Genomic DNA, 27,385 nt, shown 5'->3' with positions numbered 1-27,385 from the left:
TTCTTTTCTTCTTCTTTTCTTCTTCAAGTTTCTTTCGTCATGTCTTCCAGCATGTCTTCTAGTTCTATCAATCAAATCAACTTTGGAGCATCGAGGAATCACATTCCTTAGTTGATTTTGGTACAGTTGGATGGTTCTAACTATATTGTATGGCATTTTCATGTTGAAAATGCCCTTCTAAGCCATGAGCTCCTCAGATATGTCGATGGGACAAACCCTAGTCCATCTCGCTCGATGATAGAACCCTACACACAATGGGTTAAGCAGGATTGTTATATTTTTAGCTGGTTGTTGTCCTCTATGACGGAAACAACCCTGGCGCAAGTCATGGGAAGCAAAACCAGCAAGGATGTTTGAAAAGCCCTTGAGAGTTTCTATTCTCCTCGAGGAATAGCTAGTGTTGTTGGCCTCAGAAACGAACTCAGCGCACTGCGAAAGAATGATCTCTCCATGACCACCTATCTGCAAAATCTCAAGGTGCTTGGTGAAAAACTCATCACAAATGGAGAACCTTTGACAAATTTGCAACTGATTCATCATGCCCTCAATGGTCTCTGTCCAAACTATGATGCTTTCTCTACAGCTCTCATTACCTAGATAGATGAGTTATCATTTGCTAGCTTACAAGGTATGCTTCACACTCATGAAAACCGTTTGCTTCATTCCATAACTGCAAAGGCTACCTCTCCTTCTGCAAATCTTTCCTCCAAAGGGAAAGATTTCAAGAAATATAATAAAGTTGATCTACCTCAATCGGGTAATGGCTCCACCAAGCCCTCGAAATATAACAATAATCCCTGCGAGATTTGTGGAGAACGAAATCATTCTGCTAGGTACTGTTGAAAATTACTTGCACATATTGACAGTTTAAAGAACCCTAAACGACCACAATCCCTAGCGTTTATGGTTGCTTCCGGCGGCAATAAGCAGAATACATATATCTGGATTCCTGATTCTAGAGAGACACAACATCTCACTTCAGATCTTAATAAACTACAAATCCATTCTGACTATGATGGATTTGATCAAGTCTCTATTGGGGACGGTTCAATTTTGCAAATTGCTCATTCTGGCTCTTCTATTGTTTCTACTTTATCTTCTAGATCATTGCTTATGAATAATATTCTGCATGTTCCCCATATCTCCTTCAATCTCTTATCTATGACTTGGTATGCTACTAATAATAATGTCTACTTTGAATTTCATCCTGATGGAATTTTTGTGAAGGATCGACGCACCAGGATGATAATTCTTCAAGGGCCAAATAAGGAAGGTTTACTAGGCTACATAAATTTCTTCTCTCTCTCGGTTTTCTTGAATCCTAGGCTGATGCCTCCATTTTTATCTCATTTTGGTTCTGACATTATTTTAATTCTTATTTATGTGGATGACATTATCATTACAGGCTCATCTTCATTTGCCACTAATACCCTCATTCAGAATCTTGCCTCCCAGTTTTCTCTTTGTGATTTGGGCTTTGCACATTATTTTCTTGGTGTTGAACTTCATAGATCCTCACATGGTTTTCATCTCTCTCAACACAAGTATATTGATGATCTTCTGCATCAAGCACAACTTCATGATGCCAAACCTCTCTCCACTCCTATGTCTGCCTCCGCTCGTCTCACCAAGCCAAAGGGTGAACCGCTTACTGATCCCACTTTCTTCCGTAGCATTGTTTGCACTCTTCAATACATTACTATTACTCGTCCAAAAATTGCCTTTGCTGTAAATAAGGCATGTCAGTTCATGCAATCTCCTACTACGGTTTACTGGGCAGCTGCAAAAAAGATTCTTCACTATCTAAAAGGTACAATCACTTATGGCTTGTTTTTTCAACCATGTCGTGCCTTCTCTCTTGTTGCTTACTCTGATGTTAATTGAGGAAGCTGTCTTATGGATCGACGTTCTCAAAGTGGATATTGTGTATTTCTTGGTCCTAACTTAATTTCCTGGAGTTCTAAAAGGCAACCTACATTGGCACGATCCAGCACTGAATCAGAATATCGCGGCTTAGCCTCTACTACTGTAGAAGTTTTATGGATTCACATGCTCCTCCAAGAATTAGGTGTCTCCCTCTCTATGACCCATTTGATATGGTGTGACAACATGGGAGCTAAATTTCTTGCTAACAACCCTGCACTTCATTCTTGCTCCAAACACATCGAGTTGGATATTCACTTCATTCGAGAGAAAGTTGTAGCTAAGCTCCTTGAGATCCATCGTCACAAGCTCACCATGGCTCCCGTGGTTGTGCTTGAGGGTGGTGTAAACGATAATGTGCATATGTGCATGGCACATGCACATACTTCTACAAGTGGAACTCCTTCTTCTCCTCTATCATGTTGTAGACTCCCTCTCCAACTCACATTGTAATTACCTCTTCTATTGTACTTCTCCCTTGGTAGATAATCCCCATCGCTATAGATTATTTTGTAAAGGATAAACTTATCCTAGCGAGATAAGCTCTATCCTAGTTAGGTTTCATCTAATGTATCCTAATCAAGATAGGACTTACTTATCTTTGCACTCTATAGATATCATTAATCAAAGTTGAATAAATCAATTCGACCATTATTCTCATATTTTGTATGTATTTGCACTATACAAAATTGTATTTGTCCTTTCAAATTGAGCATTAGGTGTTTAGTATTGCAAAGTAAAGTCAGGTTCTGATGAGGCCGTGGGGCCGAGCCCGGCATCAGGTTAGAGTGTTCGGCATTGAAGAGCCGAGTCTCCAAACATCTATCCTAGCAGAAAACTTGGGAGTTTTAGCTGAAAGAATGTGGAGCAATCGAGGGAGATCCCTTGGATATTAATTAATGCAAGACAATATCATTCATTGTAGGCAAAACCCAAGGGATCTCTGGGTTCAAATGGCGGAGCAATCAATCTTCTGTGAAACAGAATCTGCAACTGCAAGCTAAGAAGGACATTTTTTTAATCAATAATCCAATCTCCTTGTATATAGTCGCATGTCCTCCATCAATGAGACAGTAGGGCTCATATATAGTTGTAGTTTAAATATTAATAATCAGAATATCTATCTATCTATCTATCTATCGATATAATATATATAATACTGTGATACATAATCATCAGATTAGTTAAGAAGAAAAACTATATATATATATATATATATATATATATATATATATATATATATAATACTGTGATACATAATCATCAGATTAGTTAAGAAGAAAAACCAAAGGATCTACGGCACATAGGAGATGGCACAGCATTGAACGTGCCCATATATATAAAATTGTACACTATTAGATGTATGTCCAAGTAGTTGAACCATCAAAATGGTTTTCATGTGCCTGAACAAAGTTTCTTCTCTCCGCCATTAATTTCATTACTGCTGGGACTCTTTATTATCTACCTAGCTAGCTATAAGTTGGGGCAGTGTATATGTATATTAATAGATGATAAATTAAAGTATGCTTTGGTAAAGGGATATCTGCTATCAGTAGTTACAAAAGAAACAAGAGGAAATTTTGTTAACAAGGGAGCTAAACTTAGAGCTAGAGGGTGGTTGCGGCCCGTGTCCAGTAGGAGTAGACATCACCACAATCTCATCAGATTCATTTACCCCGTTCTTCATGGCAGTCCCACATCCTTCTAAGAATTTCTTTAAGGCGTCCTCAACATAATTGACAGCGGCTGCAGCATTCATGTTCTCTACTAGCTTCACTGGATAGATATCTTTGGTATGGTCCCCATTCAGTGCAGCTGCCAACTGCACCAACTCCTCTTGAAACTCACTCAGCTTTGCATCTTCGTTCCCACTAACAGATCGCAATTTTACTGGGCTCGGTAGAGTTTCTGTAATTCGCTTCATCAATTACATGTCAAAATAGAGAGAAAGAGAGAGAGAGAGAGAGAGATCACCTGGGCAGTCTGTTCTTGGACTTTCCCTCGTCAGGACAATATCAAGTGTTCCAGCCCATGCATCACGCTTTGTTAGAAACTCTTTCAGGTTGAAAATCTTCTTCACTGTCGCTGGAATGGAGGAGTGCTCAAACTCGGATGAAGGATATGGTCCTGAAGGCCTGTGTAGAACTGCAATTTTTACATGGAGAAGATGAAAGAGCTTAATTAATTAGATTGTTCTCTACTCTAATGCTAGCTATATATAATTAAAATTCTTACTTTCCGTGCATGAAATTAATTAAAGCAACAATATGTGTATACCCATTCCTCGCTCAATCCATGGAGAAATCAAGATGGTAGGGACCCGAACACCAAGGCGATCAAACTGAAACTTGAACGAATCATCACTCACAATGTCATCTGGGCTTGGAACTCCAGTAGGAGTTGGGACATGATCATAGAACCCACCATGCTCATCATATGTGATGATGAATAAGATTTCATTCCACTGGGAACTTGCTCTCAGTGCCTCGTATACTTCCTTCACCAATTTTTGTCCTCGAGAGATATCGTGTGAGGGGTGATCGTCATTTCCTGGCATTGATTTTGTTTCAAAATATCGTGGTTCAATCACTACATAGTTGGGCAACTTCCCCTGCTCACAGTGCTTCTTGAATTCTACGTCATAAGGATAGAAATTCTTTATGTATTTGAATCTCCTAAGGCTCCTGTGGGTAATTTAATTTAACCATCATTATTATTACAACACAAAGTCAATTACATATCCTTCATTCTCAATCGTATTTTAAAACTATGAAATTTGATTCTCCGTGCAAAGGCATAATAACTAATCATCTAGGTTATTTGCACTCTTGAAATGTCAAAAAGGTTTATAAATAATAAAGGTGTGTGATATCCTCATATCCATTTGAGCAAGAAGGAAAATAAAAGGAAAGACCAACACATATACAATCAAAATATGTTTTCTATGTTTTGGTTTTTAAACTAAAACTAAATGGTTTTGATCTTTTATTATTTGAACCTGCACCAAGAATTTACATTGAGGCCATTGAGGCTCTTTGGAAAGAGTATAAACTAATACAAATATGTACAGTGCAAATACATACAAAATAATACAAAATACAAGGTTTGGCACTCTACATATTTGTACTTGTACTCCTTCCAAACTGAGCCTGAAAGAACACCCCCACCCTAAGTTGATGTTTGGAAAAAAACAGAAAATTACTTAAGTCTCCCCTTTGATTTCTAACAAATACTTAAACCTCCCAAACGAATATACAGGTACACCTAGGGGTGTCAATTGGATTGGATTTGCTCCAATCCGATCTAATCCAATGTGAGTCCATTATAAATGAACCAGGTCCAATCCAATCCAATAATTATTTTGGACAATTTTGAACTAGTTCAATTCAATGTTTGGACCATCCAATCTGTTCAAATTCATTTTGATTTAGATTGGTTTCAACCTAAACCCGATCCATTGACACTTATTTTCTTATCTTATATCAATGGACCAGATATTGGCTTAATCCAACCCAATCCAATAGAAATTTATTATAGATGGACTATGTCCAATTCAATCTAATAAATATTTTGGACCAGATTGGCCCAATCCAATATGTCTTGTTGGTCCGTCCAATCCGTCTGAATTAATTTTGAACTGGACAGTGTCTAATCCAAAATCGGTCCATTGACACCCTTAGGTACACCCCTTCCATCAATTTTTCAGAAGTTACCTTTGATTTGATAGAAAATAAGAGAAATAGAAAGTTGAGGATGCCCTTTTTAAAATCTCGTTTTTATCCATAGGAAACTTTTACTGGAATAAATGCTTACCAAATTACCCCCAAAAAGGTGATATGCATTATTTTGAGTTTCATTTTTTTACTTAAGACAATTAAAGGTTGAGTTGGGATTGAGTTGGGATTGAACTTAAACCTCCTCTATTAATAGAAATGCCATACTTAAGACAATTAAAGAGTGAACAATCAAGTATTTAATTATAATATCAATGTGTTATAAAATAGTTGACAGAAGGGGATGCATTTGCATATTTATTTGTAACAGAAAGGATGGTTTTAAGTATTTATTAGACAACATATGGGAGGTTTATTAAGTCAAAAAAATTACCCTTTGAAAACATTACATATATATATATATATGCTTTGTTATTTTTCACTTTGTCTTGTTTTATTATAACTAAATTATATGCCCTCTCCCCCATTAGGAATTATTACATAAGTTTTAAAATAGAAAAAAAATAATGTTTCTCATCTGAAGTGTATCATGTGGGGTTTCTGGTTCTTACAAAAATTCTATACATTATCCCCATATGTCCACTTACAAAGTACTAGTGAAGTTTTAGGTGGCACCGACACCGTGGCAACGAAGTTTGGTTGGGCTAAGCATTGAGTACGTATGAGGGAACTTAGTCAGGTCCAAACCCAGACTGACCCACCTTTTGTTACAAATATAAGCCCAGACAAAATTTGCATTTCAGAGCAATGCCGGGCAACCGGACTCAAAGGGTTTGGCTAAGACCAAAAAATGAACTTCATTCCAATACCAAAAGACTTAAACTAATTAGTGATTTAGGGCCGTCTAACAATGGCTGAAGTTGCTAAAAATTAACTCTTGTTGTTTTATATTTTAGTGGATAAAATAATTTAGTAATAAAATATTAATGGTATAGCCCAATTATATCTCAGCTGTATCTATTAAGGCTATGTTTGGTTTGAAGGAAAAGGTAGGAAAAAGAAGGGAAAGACAGGAAAACCAATACAAGGGTTGTAAAGGTTTCACTAAGTTTCCCTTACTTTCCCTACATTTTTCTTCAAACCAAACATAGCCTAAGGGAGACACAATCTCCTTATTAAAAATTTATTCACTAAAAGACAAAGCAATACAATTTTTACTAGATTCATTAAGGGTCTATTTGGTTCACAAAAATGGGAATGGGATTGGAATCAGATTTACCTGTAATGGATTTTCATTGAAAAGAGAAAGGGAGAGAATGATCGTCTGAGGGAATGTCATTTCACCAGAAATGGGAATGGGATTCCGATTCCATGCATCTAGGGGTGTCATTAGGACTGGATTTGGTCCAATCCGGTCCAGTCCAATGTGAGTTCATTACAAATGGACCTGGTCTAATCCAATCCAATGAATATTTTGGACCGGTCTAGAGACTGTCCAATCTGTTCAAATTCCTATTAATTTAGATTGGTTTCAACTCAAACCTGGTCCATTGACACCTATGTTCGTATCTTCTATCAATCAACCAGATATTGGCTCAATCCAATACAATTTCATTATGGACGGACCAACTGACCAAGTCCAATCCAATATGTCATATTGGTCCATCCAGTCCATCCAAATTCAATGTCTTATTGATCCATCCAATCCATTCATATGGATTTTGATTTGGACGGAGTCCAACCCAAAACCAATCCATTGACACCCCTACATGCATCCAGTCAAATGGTTGGAATCGGAATTCAATTCCAGACCCCCATTCCTACAAACCAAATAATGGACCTAAAAACCTATTCAGTAAAAGATAAAGCATTAAAGTTTTTATAAGATTGAGCCACATCAGCTGTCATCAAATGCCCAAATGGCCCCTTAGCCACCATACTAGTCATATGAAACAATGGTGGACAATGCAGGGTCTTTCTGCGAAGGCACAACACAAAGTCACACTCACAGCCAATGGGAGATAGTGATAATGTGATATATACATTGCAAATGTCAACACCATATTAATTATGACTTGAAAGGCAATAGCAGCTAGCTAGCGCCCAGCGCAAGCCTATATACATGACAATGCATGCAGAGGCTGCAGCAGCAGCAGCAGCACCGGATGGTTTGAGGTATACGAAAGGGGTTGAGTATTGAGTATGGCATTCCTCTAATCCTCTTCCTTTCCCTCTCCATGAATAAACCCACCTCATATTTTGTAGTGTCTATAAATATAATAGCAAATGGTGATGGTCAGACACAGCCCCATGGGAGGGCTGTTCGTCTCCAGCTATTTGCACTAGCTAATACCAACTTGTAAACACGTACACAAGGGTTGTTTGCAGGTCACCTGGACTCAAATAAAGTGTAGCGATATGTTTAAGCACACTCTAATCCCAATATATACATGAAATTGGAATTCAAAACACTTAACTTTGATAAATGAATTACGATTCCTTAACTTTGATAAAATTGGAATTATTTTATCCCATATCCCAATGGACATTCCCTAAGATGGTGTGGAATGGGAATCAGAATCCCCTTCTGTCCAACCAAATGCTACTGAAATTGGAATTTCATACCCCATACCAGCTGCATGGCAAGTTACTTAAATAATTTTCTCGCCCCTAAGCCTGACATCCACAGTGGTCGAGGAGAAATTAATCAGCTACGCCGTGGAAATAACTTCAGGTTAAACCGTTAAAGAGTTCTTCAATCTTGCTACGACAATATATATATCTAATGGCTATGTGCAGCGCAAATAAATTAAGTGCAGCGTATCCGAACTTATTGAGTTCGTCAATCTTGGGCCTTGACGCAGTGGAAAGGTTGCTTACCTATAGAGAAGCGTGGAAGGAAGGTTGGCGTAATATATCCCAAAAGATAAGCCGGCGTCATCCAAAGAATCAAATATGGTCTTCTGTGGGAATCCTTGGATCAGCTTCATAGTATCGTGACTGATATATCCGTGCGACGTTGCAGAGTGCACGAATAACCGGTTTGGCTGCGTTGAACTGGGAAGCGAGGCGAACCACCTATCACACACTGCAAACTGCGACACCAACTCCTTGTATACTGGTATTACTTCCGGCCTAAACCCATTCATCACCGTCTCCGACAACCCCTTCTCTACGCTCTCTGCCTGCTGCGCAAATCCGTTCATTGTCGTCGCAACGCCGCCTGCTTTATTAACCGATGATGACTGCTGTCCCCATGGAACACCAAAAACCTGCTCGTAAATTGCCTGAAACGAGTGAGCAGGGTCGGGGTCGACGTATTCCGATTGGTTCCCAAAGTAAACCCGTTCCGAGTTGGGATCCTTTGCAGAGATCAAGTTGTATTCTTTACCGGTGACACCATCTATTTCAGGGTTGACGGACTTCATCCACCCTAGCATGTGATCGAAGGAGCGATTTTCTTGAACTAAAACCACAACTGTTTTGATGGGACATGAATTAACAGTGGAGGAGGCATCCGAAGGCATGGTTGTCACTTTGGCATTGAGTTTGGTCTGCTGTTTCTGAATGGTGAGACGAGCAATCTTTGAGTGTAGTTCGTTACACAAAGCAGCTAGCTGAGACATGGTGATGATGATCGATAGAGCAGAGATAAGGGAGGATGGGGGAGCAGAACGTCATGGTGAAGCGGATCGCATATATATAGTTATCGGGACAAAACTGCTCTAGTAGAGATTATGTTCAAACATATCTGCAGAGCGTCTTGGTGAAGGAATAAGACAACAACACAAAAAATCTTACACGAAGGATCGTTTGTATGGTGGAAGCTGCATTTGTTATGTAGTAAGTGTGAATTGTGGGAGTTGCTTGTTGTGATAGGATAGCTGAGCATAGTTGTTTTGTATATATGGTGCAACAGAATTGACAAGCCATCGTCTATTCGTCTGCAGCCATGAGTCCATGACATGGGTAGTTGCGTAAGAAGATGTGAATTCTGACAAACAAAGTAGAATGGTTTTGACATGATGGATGTCTTCTTTTTAGTATTGTAGTTTTGCCTGGGCCTAGGCGTCGTGTCTGAGCTGAGAAGTTGCACCCCCTTCGCCCCTTCCCCTCCCTAGTCTTGCCTTGATTTCTTGTGTTGCGTATATATGCTACCAATTGGGTTTTTGGATGCGACAAATGCGCATCTGAGAGGGAGCATTGATGATGTGGTGTGGTGTGGTGCGCCCCCATTTTTCAAAAACACTAATAGGGAATCCGTGCGATTCACGGGAAAACTCAATGTCTAATTTGCCGGTAAAAATGATCAAAAGTATATATTGGTTCTTCATAAATTTTTAAAAGTATACATATTAAATTATTGACTTTTTAAATATATTAAATAATTTATTTTCTTTTCTAAATACATTATTTACAAAATTACACTAATTTATCTTTTACTTTTTAATATAAGTTAATTAATAATTTTCTTTTCTAAAATTTTCCAATATTATATTAATTTATATTAATAACAGAAATAATTTATGTAATTATTGGTTCAAATTAACGTTTCCCTTTGCCAATACTAATTTATCTTTAATAATTTAAAATAAAAATTACACAATTTTTAAATAATTTTTCAAAATCTATCAAATGTAATAAAAATTCCCAAATTTCCAAATTATTCCAAAAATTTTCAATAATTATTTACTACATTTTAAAGAAATTTTCCAAAATTACATTAATATATTTTTTTATTTTCTTCTCCAAAAATTTCCAAAATTATGATATTTTGTTTGCCAATTTGCAAACTCCACCACCTCTTTCCTAGAGCTATAATTGTTGAATTTATTTTCCAATTTTATATTTTTAATTAATTTTAAATGACATTTATAAAGAAATTATTGGTTGAAAATTTTGTATATTCATTGATTTCTAGTAATTTTCTGGAAAATAACACAATTTAATTGTTAAAGTAATACAATTAATTTTAGGAAATTGTAACTATAGTAAAACATTTATTATAATGATTACTCTATTTAATTACTACACCAAAATTCAAATAATAATTATTAGTGTAATAATTATTTTGAAAAAATAATTAATTTAACTACACTAACAATTATTATTGGAATTACAGTTATTTCAAAATTATTGTAATTATAGTATTTTGAAAATAAAAAAATTACTATAATAATTAATGTAACTTAATAATTATTATTACACTAATAATAAAATTACATTAATAAATTTCTGAATGGAAATATATCTAAATGACAGGGGTATAAATGAAAAAATGAAATCAGGATCCTTTGACAATAACATTGAACCGTTCTTATTTTTACTAATGGGTAAATTTCCAAGTCCAATACACCTACTGATGTAAATCGAGCCCAGCCTCGCTGTGCTTCACTCTTATGTAGATGTGTAAAGTGGGACATGTTGGGCTCGTGGGTGGCCCGCGCAAAGTGTGGGTCGTGTCATGCTAGCCCGCGGGTCATCACGGACCGTGCTGCTCCTCTCGGTGAAAAATTTGGGGGTCAGCTGGCATGGCCCACGGCCCAGGTTCATGTAGGCCCATGTCGTACCGTGGGTATGGGCCGTGTCGAGCCGAAGGGTGGCCAACGCAAAGTGTGGGTCATGCCGTGCTGGCCCGCGAGTCGTCACAGGCCGTGCTACTCTCCATGATGAAAAATTTGGGGGTCAACCCAACATGGCCCACAGCCCAGGCTCATGTAGGCCCATGCCGTACCGTGGGCCTAGGCTGGGCTAGGTTGTAGGTCGGGCCATCTAAAATATTTAACTTTCCTTTGAGCTTTGGGAACTATTTGAAAATTTAAGAAATGAGAAATCTACATAAATAAAAAAAATACTTAACCAAATAAGAATGATGGAATAACAAATTGGAAGAAAATTAGGGATTTTATTTCATTTATATTTGAATGATATAAGTTACAAAGCATACAATATTATAATGGTTGGATACTTGGATGAATGAAATATGAAAATGGTATAAATTAATAAAATATAAAAAATACAATATAGTTATAAATTGAAAATACAAAATTACATTGTTAAAATAATAGAAAATAAATTAAATAAAATTAAAACAAAATTTACAATAATTTGAAAAATAAAAATAAAAAATTCTATTCAACTAGTCAACTATTGTTCATGAATCATGACTTGCATCATCTACTTCAAGTGAAATATCCAGTGTAGTGTCATGCCCTCCTTTGTCTTGTAATCTATCTTTTGCATCCAGCCAATCCTTAAAGTAGATGCACATCTCTATACTTTCATCGTCCATGCAGCTTCTCTTGTAATCCAACACTTGGGTACCTACACTAAAACAAGACTCCGGTGGAACTATAGACACCAGAGGGGTTAGTAGATCACGTGCCATGGCTGCGAGAACTGGATAATGTTTTGAATGTTCACTCCACCAAACTAAAATATCAAAATTATTTGTTCCCTCACCTGACTTAGAAAAGTTTGCTTGTAAATAAAAATTAAGTTCAGTAAACGACCTTATTGTAGAAGCAACGGGTTTTTGCCTTCTAGTTATTAAATAAAAAAGTTTTTCTCTTTTACTACTAGGCTCAAGAACAGAAGTAGAAGATGCTACACAAGTTGTAGGATTATTTCCTCCTACTACTTCAGATTCATATAAATTATACATTTCAAATAATAAATTATTAATTTCTTCTTTTTTATTTCTAATTTCAATATTCGTATTTTTACAATATGTTTCAAGTAAAATATCTAAACCATCTTTCCTAATCCTAGGATCTAATATTGTAAATTGTTTATTTCTATATTTTGCAAAAAAAATTACTAATCACCATTAATTGATAAGGTAAATTACAAGTAGTTGGATAATAAATACCTAATAATTCAATAGTTGCATCATAAAAATGTTTTAAAAAATCTCTTATACAAACTGTCATTTCCCAATCATCCTCAAATATAATATCATTAGGCATTTTTGCATTATAAAAATCAGTAAGAATTTGTTTATGAGAAATACAACTTTCTAACATAGCATACATAGAAATAATTTATTGTAGAATCATTATTGTTAGCATTATCGAAGCTAATAGAAAATAATTTATTTTCAATTCCATAAGCATGTAAAGAATTTAAAATGCTTACAGCAATAACTAGGCCAATATGTGGCCATTCAAGCCTAGTAAAACTTAAAATTCTTTTATTTAAAAGCCAATTTTCATCAATAAAATGGCTGGTAATACAAATATAACTTATATTAAATTTAGAAGTCCAAACATCAGAAGTAATTGCAACTTTAGAATTAATATTTGATAACAAATCAACTAAATTATGTTTATATGAATAAAAAAATTTTAAAGCATCTCATCTAATAGTATTCCTAAAAACATTTTTATATTATGGATTTAAAGAATTATGTAACCATTTTTCACGTTTAGTATCTTCAACTAAAAAAAATGGTTGTTCTGCATGTACAATGTATTTTGTTAATTCTTGTCTCATTTTTTCTTGTGAATATTTAATTGTACCAAAAACCCTCCTCCCAATTTGTGTTTGTTTTGTTTCTCTCCCTTCTTCTTCTTCTTCTACCTTCTCATGTGTGAGCAAATGTTTGCTCAAATGGCCAATACCACCCTTGTTACAATAGCTAAAGTATTTTCTACATTTTTTGCAAACTGTTCTTTTTCCCTTCCCCTCAACATCCTCCACTTTAAATATTTTTCAAACCGGGTTACATAACTTAGAGGCCCTCTTTTTCTTGCCACTAGTATCAGTACTTAGGGTGAAAGTTCCATCAATATCAATAGCATTAGTGCTAACACTATCATGGCACGACTGAATATCGTCAACAGTGAACATGTTGGGGAATTGCTTTTGGGAAGCGCTAGCCATTTTTTCTAATTCTAAAAAAAATAAAAATTAATTTAATTGGACTTACCTGGAATGCCGATTCAAAATCCCAACCGATTTCAACAGTTAAAGCCTTTCAATGTCTAAGCCTTCCAAATTGCTAACTTGAGATACTTAAGCTGGTTGAGCAAGTCTTCTTCTTGTTGAAACTTCAATAAAGTTAAGAATTGGAGAATCAAACAATCAGCCAATTAGATTATCAGAGTTCACTTAGATTGTAGAGAACATGTGTGTGTGTGTGTGTGTGTGTGAGAGAGAGAGAGAGAGAGAGAATGAATACTAGGATAGAGCAATTTATAGGAATTGAAAATAATTCAATTACCCAAAATACCCTAAAAGCTAGCTATTTTTAGTTGTTGGGAGGGGTATTTTGGTTATTGTAAACTTATTTATAACTTTTCCCAAAAAACCCCCCTAAACTAGTTGTTATATAGTTGTTGGACGGGATGAGTGTGACCCACTACGGACCCTATGGGCCGTGTCGTGCCAGCCCGTGATGAGTTGTGTCGCGGGTGGCACAGCATGCACAGTCATGTTGTGTCGTGCTAGCCCATGGACTACGAACCCTCGACCCAACACGGCACAGACCATCATGCCGAGCTTGGCATGGCCCTTGGGTTGTCGTGCTGTGACGGGTCGAGCCAGTCTAAAGTCGTACCCATCTATGCCAGGCCATGGGCAGCACGACCCAATTTGCACCTCTACTCTTATGGGAGTTAGTTGTGCCGTGTAGGAATGGCAACGGGGCAGGGATCATAGTCCTCGTCCCCAACCCCAATTATGAAATTAATACAACATATATGTATATATATATACATAATCGGGGTTGGGGCAAGGCAGGGACCTCAATCCCCATCCCTAATCCCGACCCCAACCCCGATCAGGAATTCCTATTAATCCTCGTCCCCATCCTTGCCCCGCCAAAACAATATAATAAAATAATAAATTATATTGTTGAAAAAATAACAAATAATTTAAATAAAATTGAAAACAAAATTTACAATAACTTTAAAAATGCTATACAATTATTGGGTATAAAAAAAATATTGACTTCATCATTTTTCTTCAAGTTCTACCTGCATCTTCATCTCCCTGACCTTGATCATCATCTGCTTCAGGTGAAAATCAAGTGAAGTGCCATGCCCTCCTTTATCTTGCAATTTATCCTCGTCATCCAGCCAATCTTTCAAACATATGCACATCTCGAAACTTTCATCATTCATGCAGCTTCTCTTGCCATCTAGCACCCTAGTACTTATACTAAAATAAGATTCTAATGGAATTGTAGACACGAGAGGGGTTTGTAGACCATGTACCATGGCGACTAGAACTGGATAATTTTTTTCGTGTTTACTCCACCATGCTAAAATATATATCAAAATTATTCATTTCCTCCAAGCCAAAGGAATCACCAAAATTAGAAAATTTTGTTTGTAAGTAAACATTACGGTGGCTTTTGATAAATTTGCAATCTGAAGTCTGAAAAGTTAAAAAGATATGAAAAGTGTCTAAAATCTGGAAAGAGGCATAGGTGCTTTTCTACTTTTTAGAGGATCTAAATAGATAATGTTGTTTGTGTTGGTTCAATTCTACAACATCTAAAATTGTTTTGTTTTACTATTTTACCCCTGGAATAGGTTATTTTGCAATTGTGAATGCAATTAGCACTATTTCATATAAAATAACTTATCAAATTCAAAATAATATAGAAATTATACAAAAATTAATAAAAGTAATTATTCAGTAATAAAAAATATTAAAATGATTAAAATGTAATAAAATTAAAATAATCAATAAAATTTAATAATTAATAACTATTTAATTATTAATAATATTGAAATGACATGAATAAAAATAATAAAAAATAATAATAATTGATAATAGTTAATAATTATAAATAACACAATAAAAAATAATGGAAACAATTAATCACTAAAAAATAATTAATGTTTAATAAAAATATTAAGTAATTAATAATAAATAATTAGTAAAAATAATTTATAATGAATTAATTATTATTATTATTATTATTATTATTATTATTGTTATTGTTGTTGTTATTATTATTATTATTATTATTATTATTATTATTATTATTATTATTATTATTATTATTATTATTATTATTATTATTATTATTATTACTTAACCACCGCTGACGATGGTGGTGGGAAGACGAGAGAGAGAGGTGGCGGGAAGACAAGGAGTTCTTTTGCGTCTAAAACAAACGAAGAGTTCTTCGCATCCGAAGAAGAAGAAGAAGAAATGATAGAAAAGTTCTTACAGCCATACGTTCTGCAATGTTCACAAGCGAAGAATTCTTTCACATCTGAAACAAAAATGATCTAGGTTTTTTTGGTTTGGGAGTAATCAAGGGCATTTGTTTGTCATTCAAAAAATTCTAGGGGGTAGTTTTAACTTTTTACTAGCTCTAAAACGCGTCTGAGCACATTAAGAGTCGGGTCGCATGATTAAAGTTTTATATCTAAAAACGAGATTCAAATATGTTTTCAGATGCACTGCCAAATGTGTATGATCTTTGAAAAGCAAATTTTTTAGACATCAAACATCTAAAAAGTGTTATCAAATGCACCCTAAGTTCAATAAAAGAACTTATTGATGAAGTGGCAATAGATTTTTTCTCTTACTTATTAGAGACCAGAAGATTTCTTTTCTACTAGTAGAACTACTTGTTTCAGAAGTGGAAGTTGCTCCTATACAAGTTGAAATTTTCCTATGCCCTATCATTTGAGATTCATATAAACTATACATTTCAAATAATAAATTATTAATTTCTTCATTTTTATTTCCAATTTCAATATTCATATTTTTACAATATGATTCAAGTAAAACATCTAAACCATCTTTCCTAATCCTAGGATCTAAAATTGTAGCTAAGCAATAAAGAGAAAAAATATCTCCTAACACTTTTAAACTTATTTTCCATTATTTCAATAATACTTCTAAATTTTGCATTATTTATATATTTTCCAAAACATTCACTAATCATAAATAATGATTAACTAAAATAAAATTAGTGGATAATAAACACCCGAAAATTCATTAGTTATAACATAAAAAATTTGTAAAATAAAATTACTTATAAAAATAAGTAAGAATTTGTTTGTAATAAATACAACTTTCTAACATAGAATAGGTAGAATTCCATTTATGTTAAACATCTAATACAAAATTTGTATATTTTAAACCATAATTTTGATATAAATATTTGAATTATTGTTTTCTTGTTCTAGAACTTCTAATATACAAAATAAAATTTCTAATTTTAGAAGTATGGTGAGAAATAATATTTAAAGCATCATGTACACATAAATTTAAGATATGGTATGCACAACTAATATGAAATAATTTATCATTTAAACATTGTTTTAATTGAATTTTTAAAATTTTTATTGTTGAATCATTATCAAAACTAATAGAAAAAACTTAAATTTCTTTTTTGTAAAAGTTAATTTTCATCAATAACATGACTAGTAACACAAATATGACTTATATTATATTTAGAGGTTCAAATATCAGAAGTAATTGCAACTCTAAAAGTAAGATTATATAAAGTAGAAATTAAATTTTGTTTATATGAATAAAAAATTTTTAAAAACATCTTATCTAATAGTATTTTTAGAAAGTTTTTTAAATTGTGACTTTATAGAATGTCATAAAAATCTTTCAAGTTTAGTATCTTCAGCTAATAAAAATGGTTGTTCAGCATGTACAATATATTTTGCTAACTCTTGCCTCATATTTTCTTGAAAATATTTAAAAGTGCTAGAAAACCCATGCCCAATTTGTGCTTGTGATGTTTCTTTCCCTTCTTCTCCATTTTCCTCATGGGAGAGCATATGTCATCAACTAATAAAAGTGGTTGTTCAGCATGTACAATATATTTTGCTAATTCTTGCCTTATTTTTTATTGAAAATATTTAAAAGTACTAAAAAACCCACACCCAATTTGTGCTTATGATGTTTATTTCCCTTCTTCTTCTTCATTTTCCTCATGGGAGATCATATGCCTTCAACTAATAAAAGAGGTTTTTCAGCATGTACAATATATTTTGCAAACTATTGCCTCATTTTTTTCTTGAAAATATTTAAAAGTACCAAAAAACTCACTCTCAATTTGTGCTTGTGATGTTTATTTCCCTTCTTCTTTTTCTTCATTTTCTCATGAGAAAGCATATGTCTGCCCAAGTGGCTAGTACCACCCTTACTACTATAACTAAAGTCACTCATAAGTTTATGGCAAATAACTCTTTTCCCCTTCCACTCAACCTCTTATATGCTAAATATTTTCCAAATCGGGCTAGTCAACTTAGTGCCTTCTTTTTCTTTCCCTAGTAGCAGTACTATGGGTTCCAACTCCAACAACATCAGTAGCATCTAAGATTGTCTTCAATCAGGGCAAGCCCATGCTCACACCGTCCCAACAGCTTCTTTCATCATTACATCGTGAATAACTCTCCATGAAATAAATCACATAAGTATGGAGATATTCCCAATGCAAGGCTGTAAAGGCCATTCGAACGAGCATTGCCCAGACCGAAGCCGAACTTGTAGCATCCATGTCGGTGTTGACACTATCATACTGTGGTTAAACATCGTTGACATTGAACATGTTGCTGAATTGGTTTCAGGAGGAGGATCCGACCATTCTTTTAAATTTTAAAAATAAAAATTAATTTAATTGCAACTTACCCAAATTGTCAATTCAGAATCTCAACTTGATTTCAATGGTTGAAGCCTCCAAGCATCTCAAATTGCTAACTTGAGATACTTGAGTAAGCGTTCTCTTGTTGAAACTTAAATAAAGTTGAGAATTGGAGAGTAGAGAAAAAGTATGAGTGTATAAGAGAATATGAAAATTGGTACGATGAGAATGGTGGAAGATAGGGGTATTTATAAGAATTGAAAATAATTCAATTACTCAAACTACTTTGAAAAACTAGTCGTTTCTTAGTTTGGGAGGGGTATTTTGGTCATTATAAAGCCATTTTATCAATTTACCCAAATATACCCAAACTAGTTGTTTTATAGCTATTGAGAGGGCATTATTGTTATTTTATCCTCTCCCCAAAGCCAAAATACATAAATGCCCCCTATATAGTTGTTGGGGGTATTTCTATAAGAAGCCCAAAAAAAAAAAAAAAAAAAAAAAAAAACTAGCCATTAGGGACCTTGTGTCATATCAGCCCATGGGCCTAGAAACTCAAGCCTAGAATGGCCCAACCCATCATGTCGTGCCCAACATGACTGACGTGCTGTCATGCCAAGCCGTGGGTAGCACGGCCCGATTTACACCTCTAACTACCACACATATTTTAGGGCCCATTTGGTTTCAAGAAATAGGTGCCTTAAATCGTAATTGGAATGGCCTGCCATTTGTTTGATAGGAATATGATTCCAATTCCCCTTCTTGGAGGAATGGGATTCCCATTCCAAAGTCTATCATGAAGAACTTAAGACAAAAAAAACTCCCTAAATCCTAATATTAATAAAATAATGAAATATTATGAAAGTAATAATAAGTTAATAATAATAAAATATTAGTACAATATTCATAAAATTATAACAATAAAATAAAATATTAATAAATTAATAATAAAAAGAAAAGATATTATTTATTTAATAATAATCATAATAATAATTAAGTACAAACAAAACATTAATATATTATAAGTAAAGTAATAATAAAATACTAATATATTATTTATTAAATGATAATAATAAATAAATTTTAAAATAATAAAATATAATAGAATATTCATAAGCTAATAAGAAATTTATTAATAAAATATAATAATAAAAATGTTATTAAAGTAATAATAATATAATGATATATTAATAAAATATTCATAAAATAATGATAAATACTAAGATATTAATTATTAAATGCTAATAAAATAGGGAAAATTCTCAATCAATACCCTATACTTTGTCTCAAGTGACATTTTGGCCCCCGAACTTATAAATGCAACAATCCAATACCCAAACTTTCAAAACGTGACAGTCTAGTACCTGGCATTAATCAGTCGTTAAGTGGCATGTAAAAAGATACAAATGCCCTTCAAGTGTCATCTAATTTCTTTATCAACCATCCACCGATTGATCTTCAATTCATCCATCTAAAGTTTGTTACGAACCAGATAAAGTAAATAATAAGAGAAAAAAATAGAACAAGTTTATTTTTCTTTTACTTGGGTTGGATGGAGGATGATTTGGCCCAACCTACGAAACGATGACACGTGGACCTAACTCAGCACGGGCAAACAGCTCGCTATATCATAGCTCGGTGAAGAAGGACCTCGCTACAACACGAGCTCCGGGTTCCCCGAGCTACCCCGAAGGGGATATTTCGAGGCTACTTTAGCTCGCGAGCTAGGGGAACCAACTCACTCGAGCCCCTAAGCAGATGAGTCAGTCCAGAGACCAATTCTAATAAGGGTAACCCTGAAGTACTCCTAAGCTCGCTACAAAGTAGCTCACAAGTGAGCAGCGCGAGCATTTCTCAAGAAGCTTCTATCTGACAGACCATACCAATCAGACTGCGCCACGTCCCTTGACTGACGACGTAGTCCCTGTTCTTTCAACAGTCTACACCCACGTCTCTCAACAGGCGGAGGTGTGCCTGCTCTTTGGAGATGTGTCACCCATCCGAGCAAGGAGTACGTTGCAACGGCCACCTGTGCAGCCCTGGCAGGTAATGGCTGTGGCAGTGGCCCAGTGGCGGTTACGCCCGATCTAACAAGAATGCCCCTATAAAAGCCCTTGAGGTAGAAGGGAAAAGGGACTCTAAGACTTTTGAATATTTCCACACCCTCGCACTTGAAGACTGAATCTATATTTGCTCGCGAGCTAATCTCTCAAGCATAGTGAAAAAGCGCAACCTACACTCTTAGCTTTCGCACTCTTCTTTTTTTCCTTCCCCAACGTTCTGACTTAAGCATCGAAGTATTCCCACCGGGTACATCCCCAGGAATCCTTCTTTTCCATCTTCTCAGGTGTCATCCGTCGCCAACAAGGAGCCAGTCAACAGCCAGCTAGGAGTGCCCGGATTGCGCACCATCAGGTCTTGACATGACTCACGTGAGTGGATTGAAAGGCAAGTTAAGGGATTTGATGAGGGCAGATTTGACCCTCCAGTGAAATTGTGACACGTGGCACCTCGTGACAACTAGGAAAACACCCAGCCAACAAACTTACGAAGTTGGTGACCCACCCGGGCACCAGTCTGGCCGGCCTGGCGTGACCTGTGCGCAGCCTGACGCAGGCCTGCGCGACCTGCGCGCGGCACACGCGAACTGCGCGGCAGATGCGAACTGCGCGGCACACGCGAACTGCGCGGCCTGCGCGACCTGGCCGACCTGGACCAGCCTAGCGCATGATCCGGCCAAGGCGCCCACCGACGAACCTGGCCTAGACACTGACCCGCCGACTGACACAGGCGCCAGCTTGACGACCTGATCTAGACACTGACCCGCCAACTGACACAGGCGCCGACCTAATGACCTGGCCTAGACACTGACTCATTGACTGACGCAGGCACCCCTCTAACAACCCGGCCCAGGCGCCGACCTGGCCGCCTGACACAAGCACCAGCCTGACGACCTCGAGGAGTTCACCACCGTACCCCGGTTCTGACAGGATGCGACGAGTCTTACCGTTTGGAGGCTTTTCACCCACTTAACCCGCGAGGACTCCGGTGTACAAAGACCTCACCCCCAAAAGGGGAGGGAGAAAAAAAAAAAAAAAAGGAAGTAACCCTTCTCTCTAGCTCTCTCACATTATCTTCAAAGCTCTCTACAATAAGAGTGCTAACTTAAGCATCGGAGAGCCCCCACCGGGAAAATACCCCCGGGACCTCTGGTTCAGTTCTCGCAGGTCCTTCAGCTCCCACTGCCTATGAAAAGGAGGAAAAGATGCAGTTCTCGGAAGTCCCTCAGCTCCCGCCACCTACAAGGAGGAAAAGATGGAGTTCTCGGAGGTCCCCCAGCTCCCGCCACCTGCAAGGAGGAGGAAAAGATGGAGTTCTCGGAGGTCCCTTAGCTCCTGCCACCTACAAAGAGGAGGAAAAGATGGAGTTCTCGCAGGTCTCTCAGTTCCCGCCACCTACAAAGAGGAGGAAAAGATGAAGTTCTCGCAGGTCCCTCATCTCCTGTAGCCTACAAAGGAAAGAAGACCACCTCATGATGAGGGCAGTCGGATTGCGCCGCACCAGGGAGCTCCAACATACTCTAAGGCATCGGCCGCCTAGTAGGGAGTTCGCCAGGCAGTTCGCCACCAGGGAATTCGCCACCAGGCAGTTCGCCCCCAAGCAGTTCGCCCCCAAGCAGTTCGCTACCAAGGCAGTTCACCACTAGGCAGTTCGCCCCCAGGCAATTCGCCACCAGGTAGTTCGTCCCCATGCAGTTCGCCACCAAGGCAGTTCGCCCCCAGGCAATTCGCCACCAGGGAGTTCGCCACCAGGCAGTTCGCTACCAGGCAATTCGCCCCCAGGCGGTTCGCCACCAAGGCAGTTCACCCCCCAGGCAGTTCGCCACCAAGGCAGTTCGCCACCAAGCAGTTCGTCACCAAGCAGTTCTCCCCCAGGGAGTTTGCCACCAAGTAGCTCGTCACTAAGGCACGCCACCACCGGGTCGAATAACGAGGTACTTTTCCAAAAAAATTTACATCACAAAACATTGGTACATGGCCGAAAACGGTTACATCAGGATTCAAACTCAGAAACGAAGGTTCAAATGGAAAAAAGAGCTGAAAATATAAGATATATCGAGAGCCATGACAAAGAAATGAGACTCTGGAAACTCGGCCAGAATACGACCCTTGGTTTTAAAAAACAAGTGAAGAGAAGTTGCAACCTCCGCCTCCATACTGTCTCAGTTTTGAATGTAGGCAATAAGCTACTAGAAATCGAAGCAAAGTTCCTAATTTCACTCTTCGAGGAGTATGTTCGAACCAGAATTGGCGCCAGTGATCTCGTTGCACTCTCCATCTCCGTTGACATCATTGTTGGCGGCAGATTTACAATGTTGGATCCAAGTAGCTGTAACATGAGAGAGAATATGTTAACCAAGACCTGGGCATTGACCAGTTTGAACATACTACAAAACCAGAATATGTTAAAAATCAACCAAAACCATTGATTCAATTAGTCTAACCAAAAAAACCGATGAAGCAATCCCAATTGAATTTTTAAATGCAATTACAAACATCCAAAAGGCCATAATTTTGTCCAATTGAACATTGCACATAACTAAAGTTTAAAACATCGGTAGTGATTGTTTTCTTCTCTTTTGATGGGATTCAAACAGTGATGGTGTGGACTTGTTGGATTAAGGGACAAGGGTGAAGATGAGGGTTGATGGGAGTTGTTTAGAGGAGGATTAATGGCGGGATAGTGGTATTTTAGGAGTTCAGAAACCAAGTCATCTCTGCTTCATCGTCCTATCAAGTTGGTTTCATCTCATGTCTTCTCATTCATTCACTTTTTGTTTCGTTCACTCATCTGTGGAAGTGGGGTCACTTGTGAACTGTGATAATAGCAGTGATGGAGCGGAGATTGAAATAGGCTCTAATGACCTACTCGGCCGTTGACTTGGAGTTAAAGACACTAGGGCCCAATAAACCGATGAGGCATTTTACTATGTCGAGCATTTTATTATAGCATTGCTATCAGGACTGAGGAAAAACATATAATAGGAAAACAAGTGTTATTTTTCAGGAAGCTATGAGAGATGGATTGGCCTTGGCAAAGAGAAGGGTTGGCAACCAAGGTAGGTGTGTCGGGAGGAGGATAAGAAATCAGTTGCTTCAGGAGACTAGAATGGCGGAGTTTGGAGGACTATTAATCAGTTGCAAGAAGGGTTTTGGTGTTTGTGACAGAGAGCTTGGGCTCTGTTTCATCTTCTTGAGGAAGAAGATGATGAACAGTGTATTTTATTTTCAAGGGTAATTTTGACATTTTTAAAAGTCTTAAATCGCACATGAGGTCACTTGATATACATAACTGATGGTTTATTAACAATAGGTACTAGATTGTCGTGTTTCAAAAGTTCAGGTACCGGGTTGTCGCACTTTAAAGTTTGGGGACCAAATTGTCACTCAAGCCAAAGTATAAGGTACTGATCAGGAATTTTCCCAACAAAATAATAAAAAGAAAAATTATTATTTATTAAATAAAATAATAAAATATTCATAAATTTATGATAAAATACTAAGATATTAATTATTAAATACTAATAAAATAATAATTATATATTCATAAAACATTAATAAAGTAATAATAAATAATAAATAGATTAATACAAAATTTAAAAAATTTAATTAATTTCTATTTCAACTCCCAACTAAACTAACAAAACAACAATAATTGAAATCTTGATTGAACCAAATAGAAATCAAGAATAAAAGATTCCAATTCCAATTCCAATTCTAAAGGATTTGTATTTCAATTCCAATTCGATCCTGCCCACAAGCCAAACATACCCTTACTAGCCCAGGTTGGACATAAGCATTTTGACGTGAAGCGCAGGCAAGTATCGGGCCTATAGGCAATAAATTAGGATTGGAAATACTGATTGTTCTGTGAGTTTAAGGTACATCAATTAAGAAGACTTGAAAAGACCACTGGCCAGTGGCCACTCTCCTAATTTATTTATTCAAAATAAAAATTACAAATAATTAATTAATTCTTGAATGGAGCCGCGCCGAGACGAACATTTGAATATTTGAGTTGATCGAGCTCGGTTACAATTAGAAATGGAATCTCGAGTTCTGCTTGATTATAGAATTTGTGTTCGAATTTGATAATGAACCAAGTTTGTTACATTTTGGGACTTACAAATTACAACACACCAAACCAAACAAAGCATTTCACTGCATTTCTTTAGAAGGTTTTTTGGATGTTGTGTTACATTTGAATATTGGACGATGGTCTTTTGTTGTGGTTACTGGTTATAGAGGAGTTGATGAATCAATCACCAAATACGAATAACTGTAGAAAAGTCAAACAAGAACTTCAAATCAAGAATATTAGAAGAAGTTGCAGGCTTGCAGAGAGCTGATTGTTGATTGCTGCATCAATTGTGAAAGAGCTTGAGACGGACCGAATCTCTAAGACTGGGAGAGTGAAAGTTTCTTTGAAAATGGAAAGGTTGATCAAAGAACGAAGAGGAAGACCAAGGATTTTTTTTTATTTGTTCGTTTATTTTCCCTTTTTAGTTTTCAGACTCTTTACTCTCTAATCTCTCGAATTACAAATGATAGAATGTTATGGAACCATCATTAAACTCTGTCCCCTCCAACAACATTTGTTCAAAAGGCATAATATATATGAATATTATATACATATAGAGGCTGGCAAGCTTAACGAGCCATGTTACGGAGTATTCGAGTTCGACTTGATTAACAGACGAGCTATATATGGAGCTCAAATTCGATTCAAAGCTCGAACTAGGCAGAATTGAATCGAATTGAACCGAATTCGAGTTCAATTCATGTTCACCCTTAATGTTAAACATAATTGCCAATTATTTTAATTAAATAAACCAGCGGAGGGGCCTGCTTCGCAAGGGCTGGAATTGTAATATTGCTATTTGCTACATTAAAAATACAATGGTTTTTTAATAAAAAACTTACAGTTATAAGTACCCAAATCTTGAAACTCATATAAAGACTTAAAAGAGATTATCATGTGTTCGTTTTTTAAATATTGTTTCAGTAAAGCATCTCAAACAAAAGAATTAATACAACCATACAGTGATAGTTTTGAATTCTACTTCATAGTTGTCTTTTGTTTTACATCGAGAACTCCCAATTGACCCGGATAGTAGGACTGTTCAGCCTAAGAACCGTCTAGGCAACCAGTGTCGTTTTACCCCACACTCGGTCCTTGGCTAAAAATCGTTGAATTAGTCAATGACCCGTTAACCTGGGCGGTCGACCCGTTCAACGGTTTTTTGCCATTTTTTATTTTTTATTTTTTATTGTCAGAACAGGCCATCTGTTCAAACCGGATGGTCAAACCGTCGACCTAGAAACCGGTGGCCAAAACGGTTTCATTTCTGTGTCATTTTTTTTATATGTCAATAATTAGACAAAATAACTTTGTAGTCATAGTCATGGGAAGGGTGGACATTGCAAGGGATTCCAAAACCTTGAAAGATAAATCCAAAGTGAATTTAAACACAAAAAAAAAATGGCGATAAATCCACCAAACTAGAAAATCCAAAGAAAAAATTAGAAATTTGAGTTCAAAGTTCGGCTTTGAAACAAAGCTAAACATACATGCAATCAAAGAAATAGACAAAATAGATCATCTTGTAAGAAAATTACAAAAAAAAAACATTGCACAAGAAAACCCAAAAAAAAAACAAAAGGGAAGAAATAAAATGTTGGCAAACCCTACACTGTTTTGGAGGATCTTGAAGAAGACCAAATACAAAAAAAAAAGAACAAAACAAAAGCGGAAAATGATAAAAAAAGGAACATACTGCACACGCTCGAATTAAGCCAACAGTAGAAAAAACCTTTGAATAGTAAAAATCCAAAAGCACAAAAAATCATGGTTTTCGAACCGCTGTTGATCCAGACGGACAAACATTTCGGCCCAAGAACCGTCCAAGCAACCAGTTCCGTTTTACCCCAATCCCAATCCCTAGCAAAAAACTATTGAATTGATCAATGACCCATTCACTTAGACGGTTGAACTGTCGACCCGTTAACCCGTTCAATGGTTTTTTACCATTTCTTATTTTCTTAATTGGGAACTGTCCAAGCAACCGTTGAATCGGTCAATGACCCATTGACCTAAGCGATCGAACCATTGACCCGTTGACCCGTTCAATGGTTTCTAGCTGCTTTTTTATTTTTTAATTTTTTGTTATCAGAACGGGCCATCCATTCGAAGCGGATGGTCAAACCATCAACCCGAAAACCAGTGGCCATAACGGTTCCATTTTTGGGTCGTCTAACTCACATGTTCGAATGACATAACATGTATGATACTTCTTAATGGACTTCACACACTCAATTTTTTGCCTGTAATTTTTGTTGTCAAAACGGGCCATCCGTCGAACCAAATGGTCGAACCACCATTTCTTTATTTTTTTAATTGGGAACCGTCCAAGCAACCAGATCCTTTTTACCCCAATCCCGATCCTTGGCCAAAAATCGTTGAATCAATCAATGACACATTGACCCAAGTGGTTAACCCATTCAATGGTTTTTGGTCATTTTTTATTTTTTGAATTTTTGTTGTCAGAATGGGTTGTTTGTCCATTCAAACTAGATGGTCAAACCGTCGACCCAAAAACCGGTGGCCCAAAACGGTTTCGTTTTCAGATTGCATGAGTCACGCACTCAAATAACATAACACATATGATACTGCTTAATAGACCTCACATACTCAATTTTTTCTCTGTAATTTTTGTTGTCAAAACAGGTCATCCGTTCAAATCGAATGATCAAACATTTGACCCAAAAACCAATGACCATTCAAACCACACAGTCAAACTGTCAACCCAAAACCAATGGTCCCATTTGGAAAATGGGTGACCATCCTATCCCTTTAATAGATATATGATACCCGACATATTGGGTTACTATCACTAAATCCGTAAGGGCCTCAATGAGTATTCCATCACCAACGATGAGGATGTGTTGGGCCCCCAGGTGTCTGGGATACTCCATGTCATCACTCTTTTCTAATTGGGCTTCATAGCCCGCCTTGCCCATCTTGTTTTCGTTGTAGCAGATTTTTTTTTTTTTTCTTCTTTTGTCTGTAGCTTTATCAGATTCGATTGAAGCATGTTGGTTGAATTTTGGAATTATTAATTTCTTTTCAAGTCGAGTAGTAAATGCGTAAATGTAAC

The 27,385-nt window shown here is 36.5% G+C and overlaps 1 protein-coding gene across 2 annotated transcripts; it reads right to left on the bottom strand.

Moving 5' to 3' along the window:
- Positions 1-3,218: 3,218 nt before the first annotated feature.
- On the bottom strand, positions 3,219-9,402 carry LOC148880843 (non-specific phospholipase C3-like). 2 transcript variants are annotated; one of them, XM_088962903.1, is made up of 4 exons: positions 8,478-9,402; positions 4,201-4,607; positions 3,898-4,068; positions 3,219-3,831 (listed from the first exon to the last, which is right to left on the bottom strand). In XM_088962903.1, exons 1-4 carry the CDS (start codon positions 9,221-9,223, stop codon positions 3,473-3,475), a joined length of 1,683 nt encoding a protein of 560 aa, XP_088819029.1. In that variant the 5' UTR covers positions 9,224-9,402; the 3' UTR covers positions 3,219-3,472. The 2 variants fall into 2 exon arrangements, with proteins under 2 accessions (XP_088819029.1, XP_088819030.1); XM_088962904.1 differs by having other exon boundaries at positions 3,219-3,813; positions 8,478-9,302.
- Positions 9,403-27,385: the final 17,983 nt, after the last annotated feature.

Source organism: Nelumbo lutea, chromosome 1 (assembly GCF_056320005.1).
Source record: "Nelumbo lutea isolate HS-2025 chromosome 1, American lotus-T2T, whole genome shotgun sequence".
Taxonomy (NCBI): Eukaryota; Viridiplantae; Streptophyta; class Magnoliopsida; order Proteales; family Nelumbonaceae; genus Nelumbo; species Nelumbo lutea.
The sequence above is the reverse complement of the archived record's forward strand: the minus strand, read 5'-3'. Positions and strand labels throughout refer to the sequence as shown.

Bases quoted from the DNA above. Each gene is read 5' to 3' on its own strand.
- LOC148880843 (XM_088962903.1), bottom strand. From the start codon at position 9,223: ATGTCTCAGCTAGCTGCTTTGTGTAACGAACTACACTCAAAGATTGCT. The intron at 4,069-4,200 runs GTATACACATAT...TAAAAATTGCAG, and splicing joins ATGGATTGAGCGAGGAATGG to TTCTACACAGGCCTTCAGGA. The intron at 3,832-3,897 runs GTGATCTCTCTC...AGCGAATTACAG, and splicing joins TCCAAGAACAGACTGCCCAG to AAACTCTACCGAGCCCAGTA.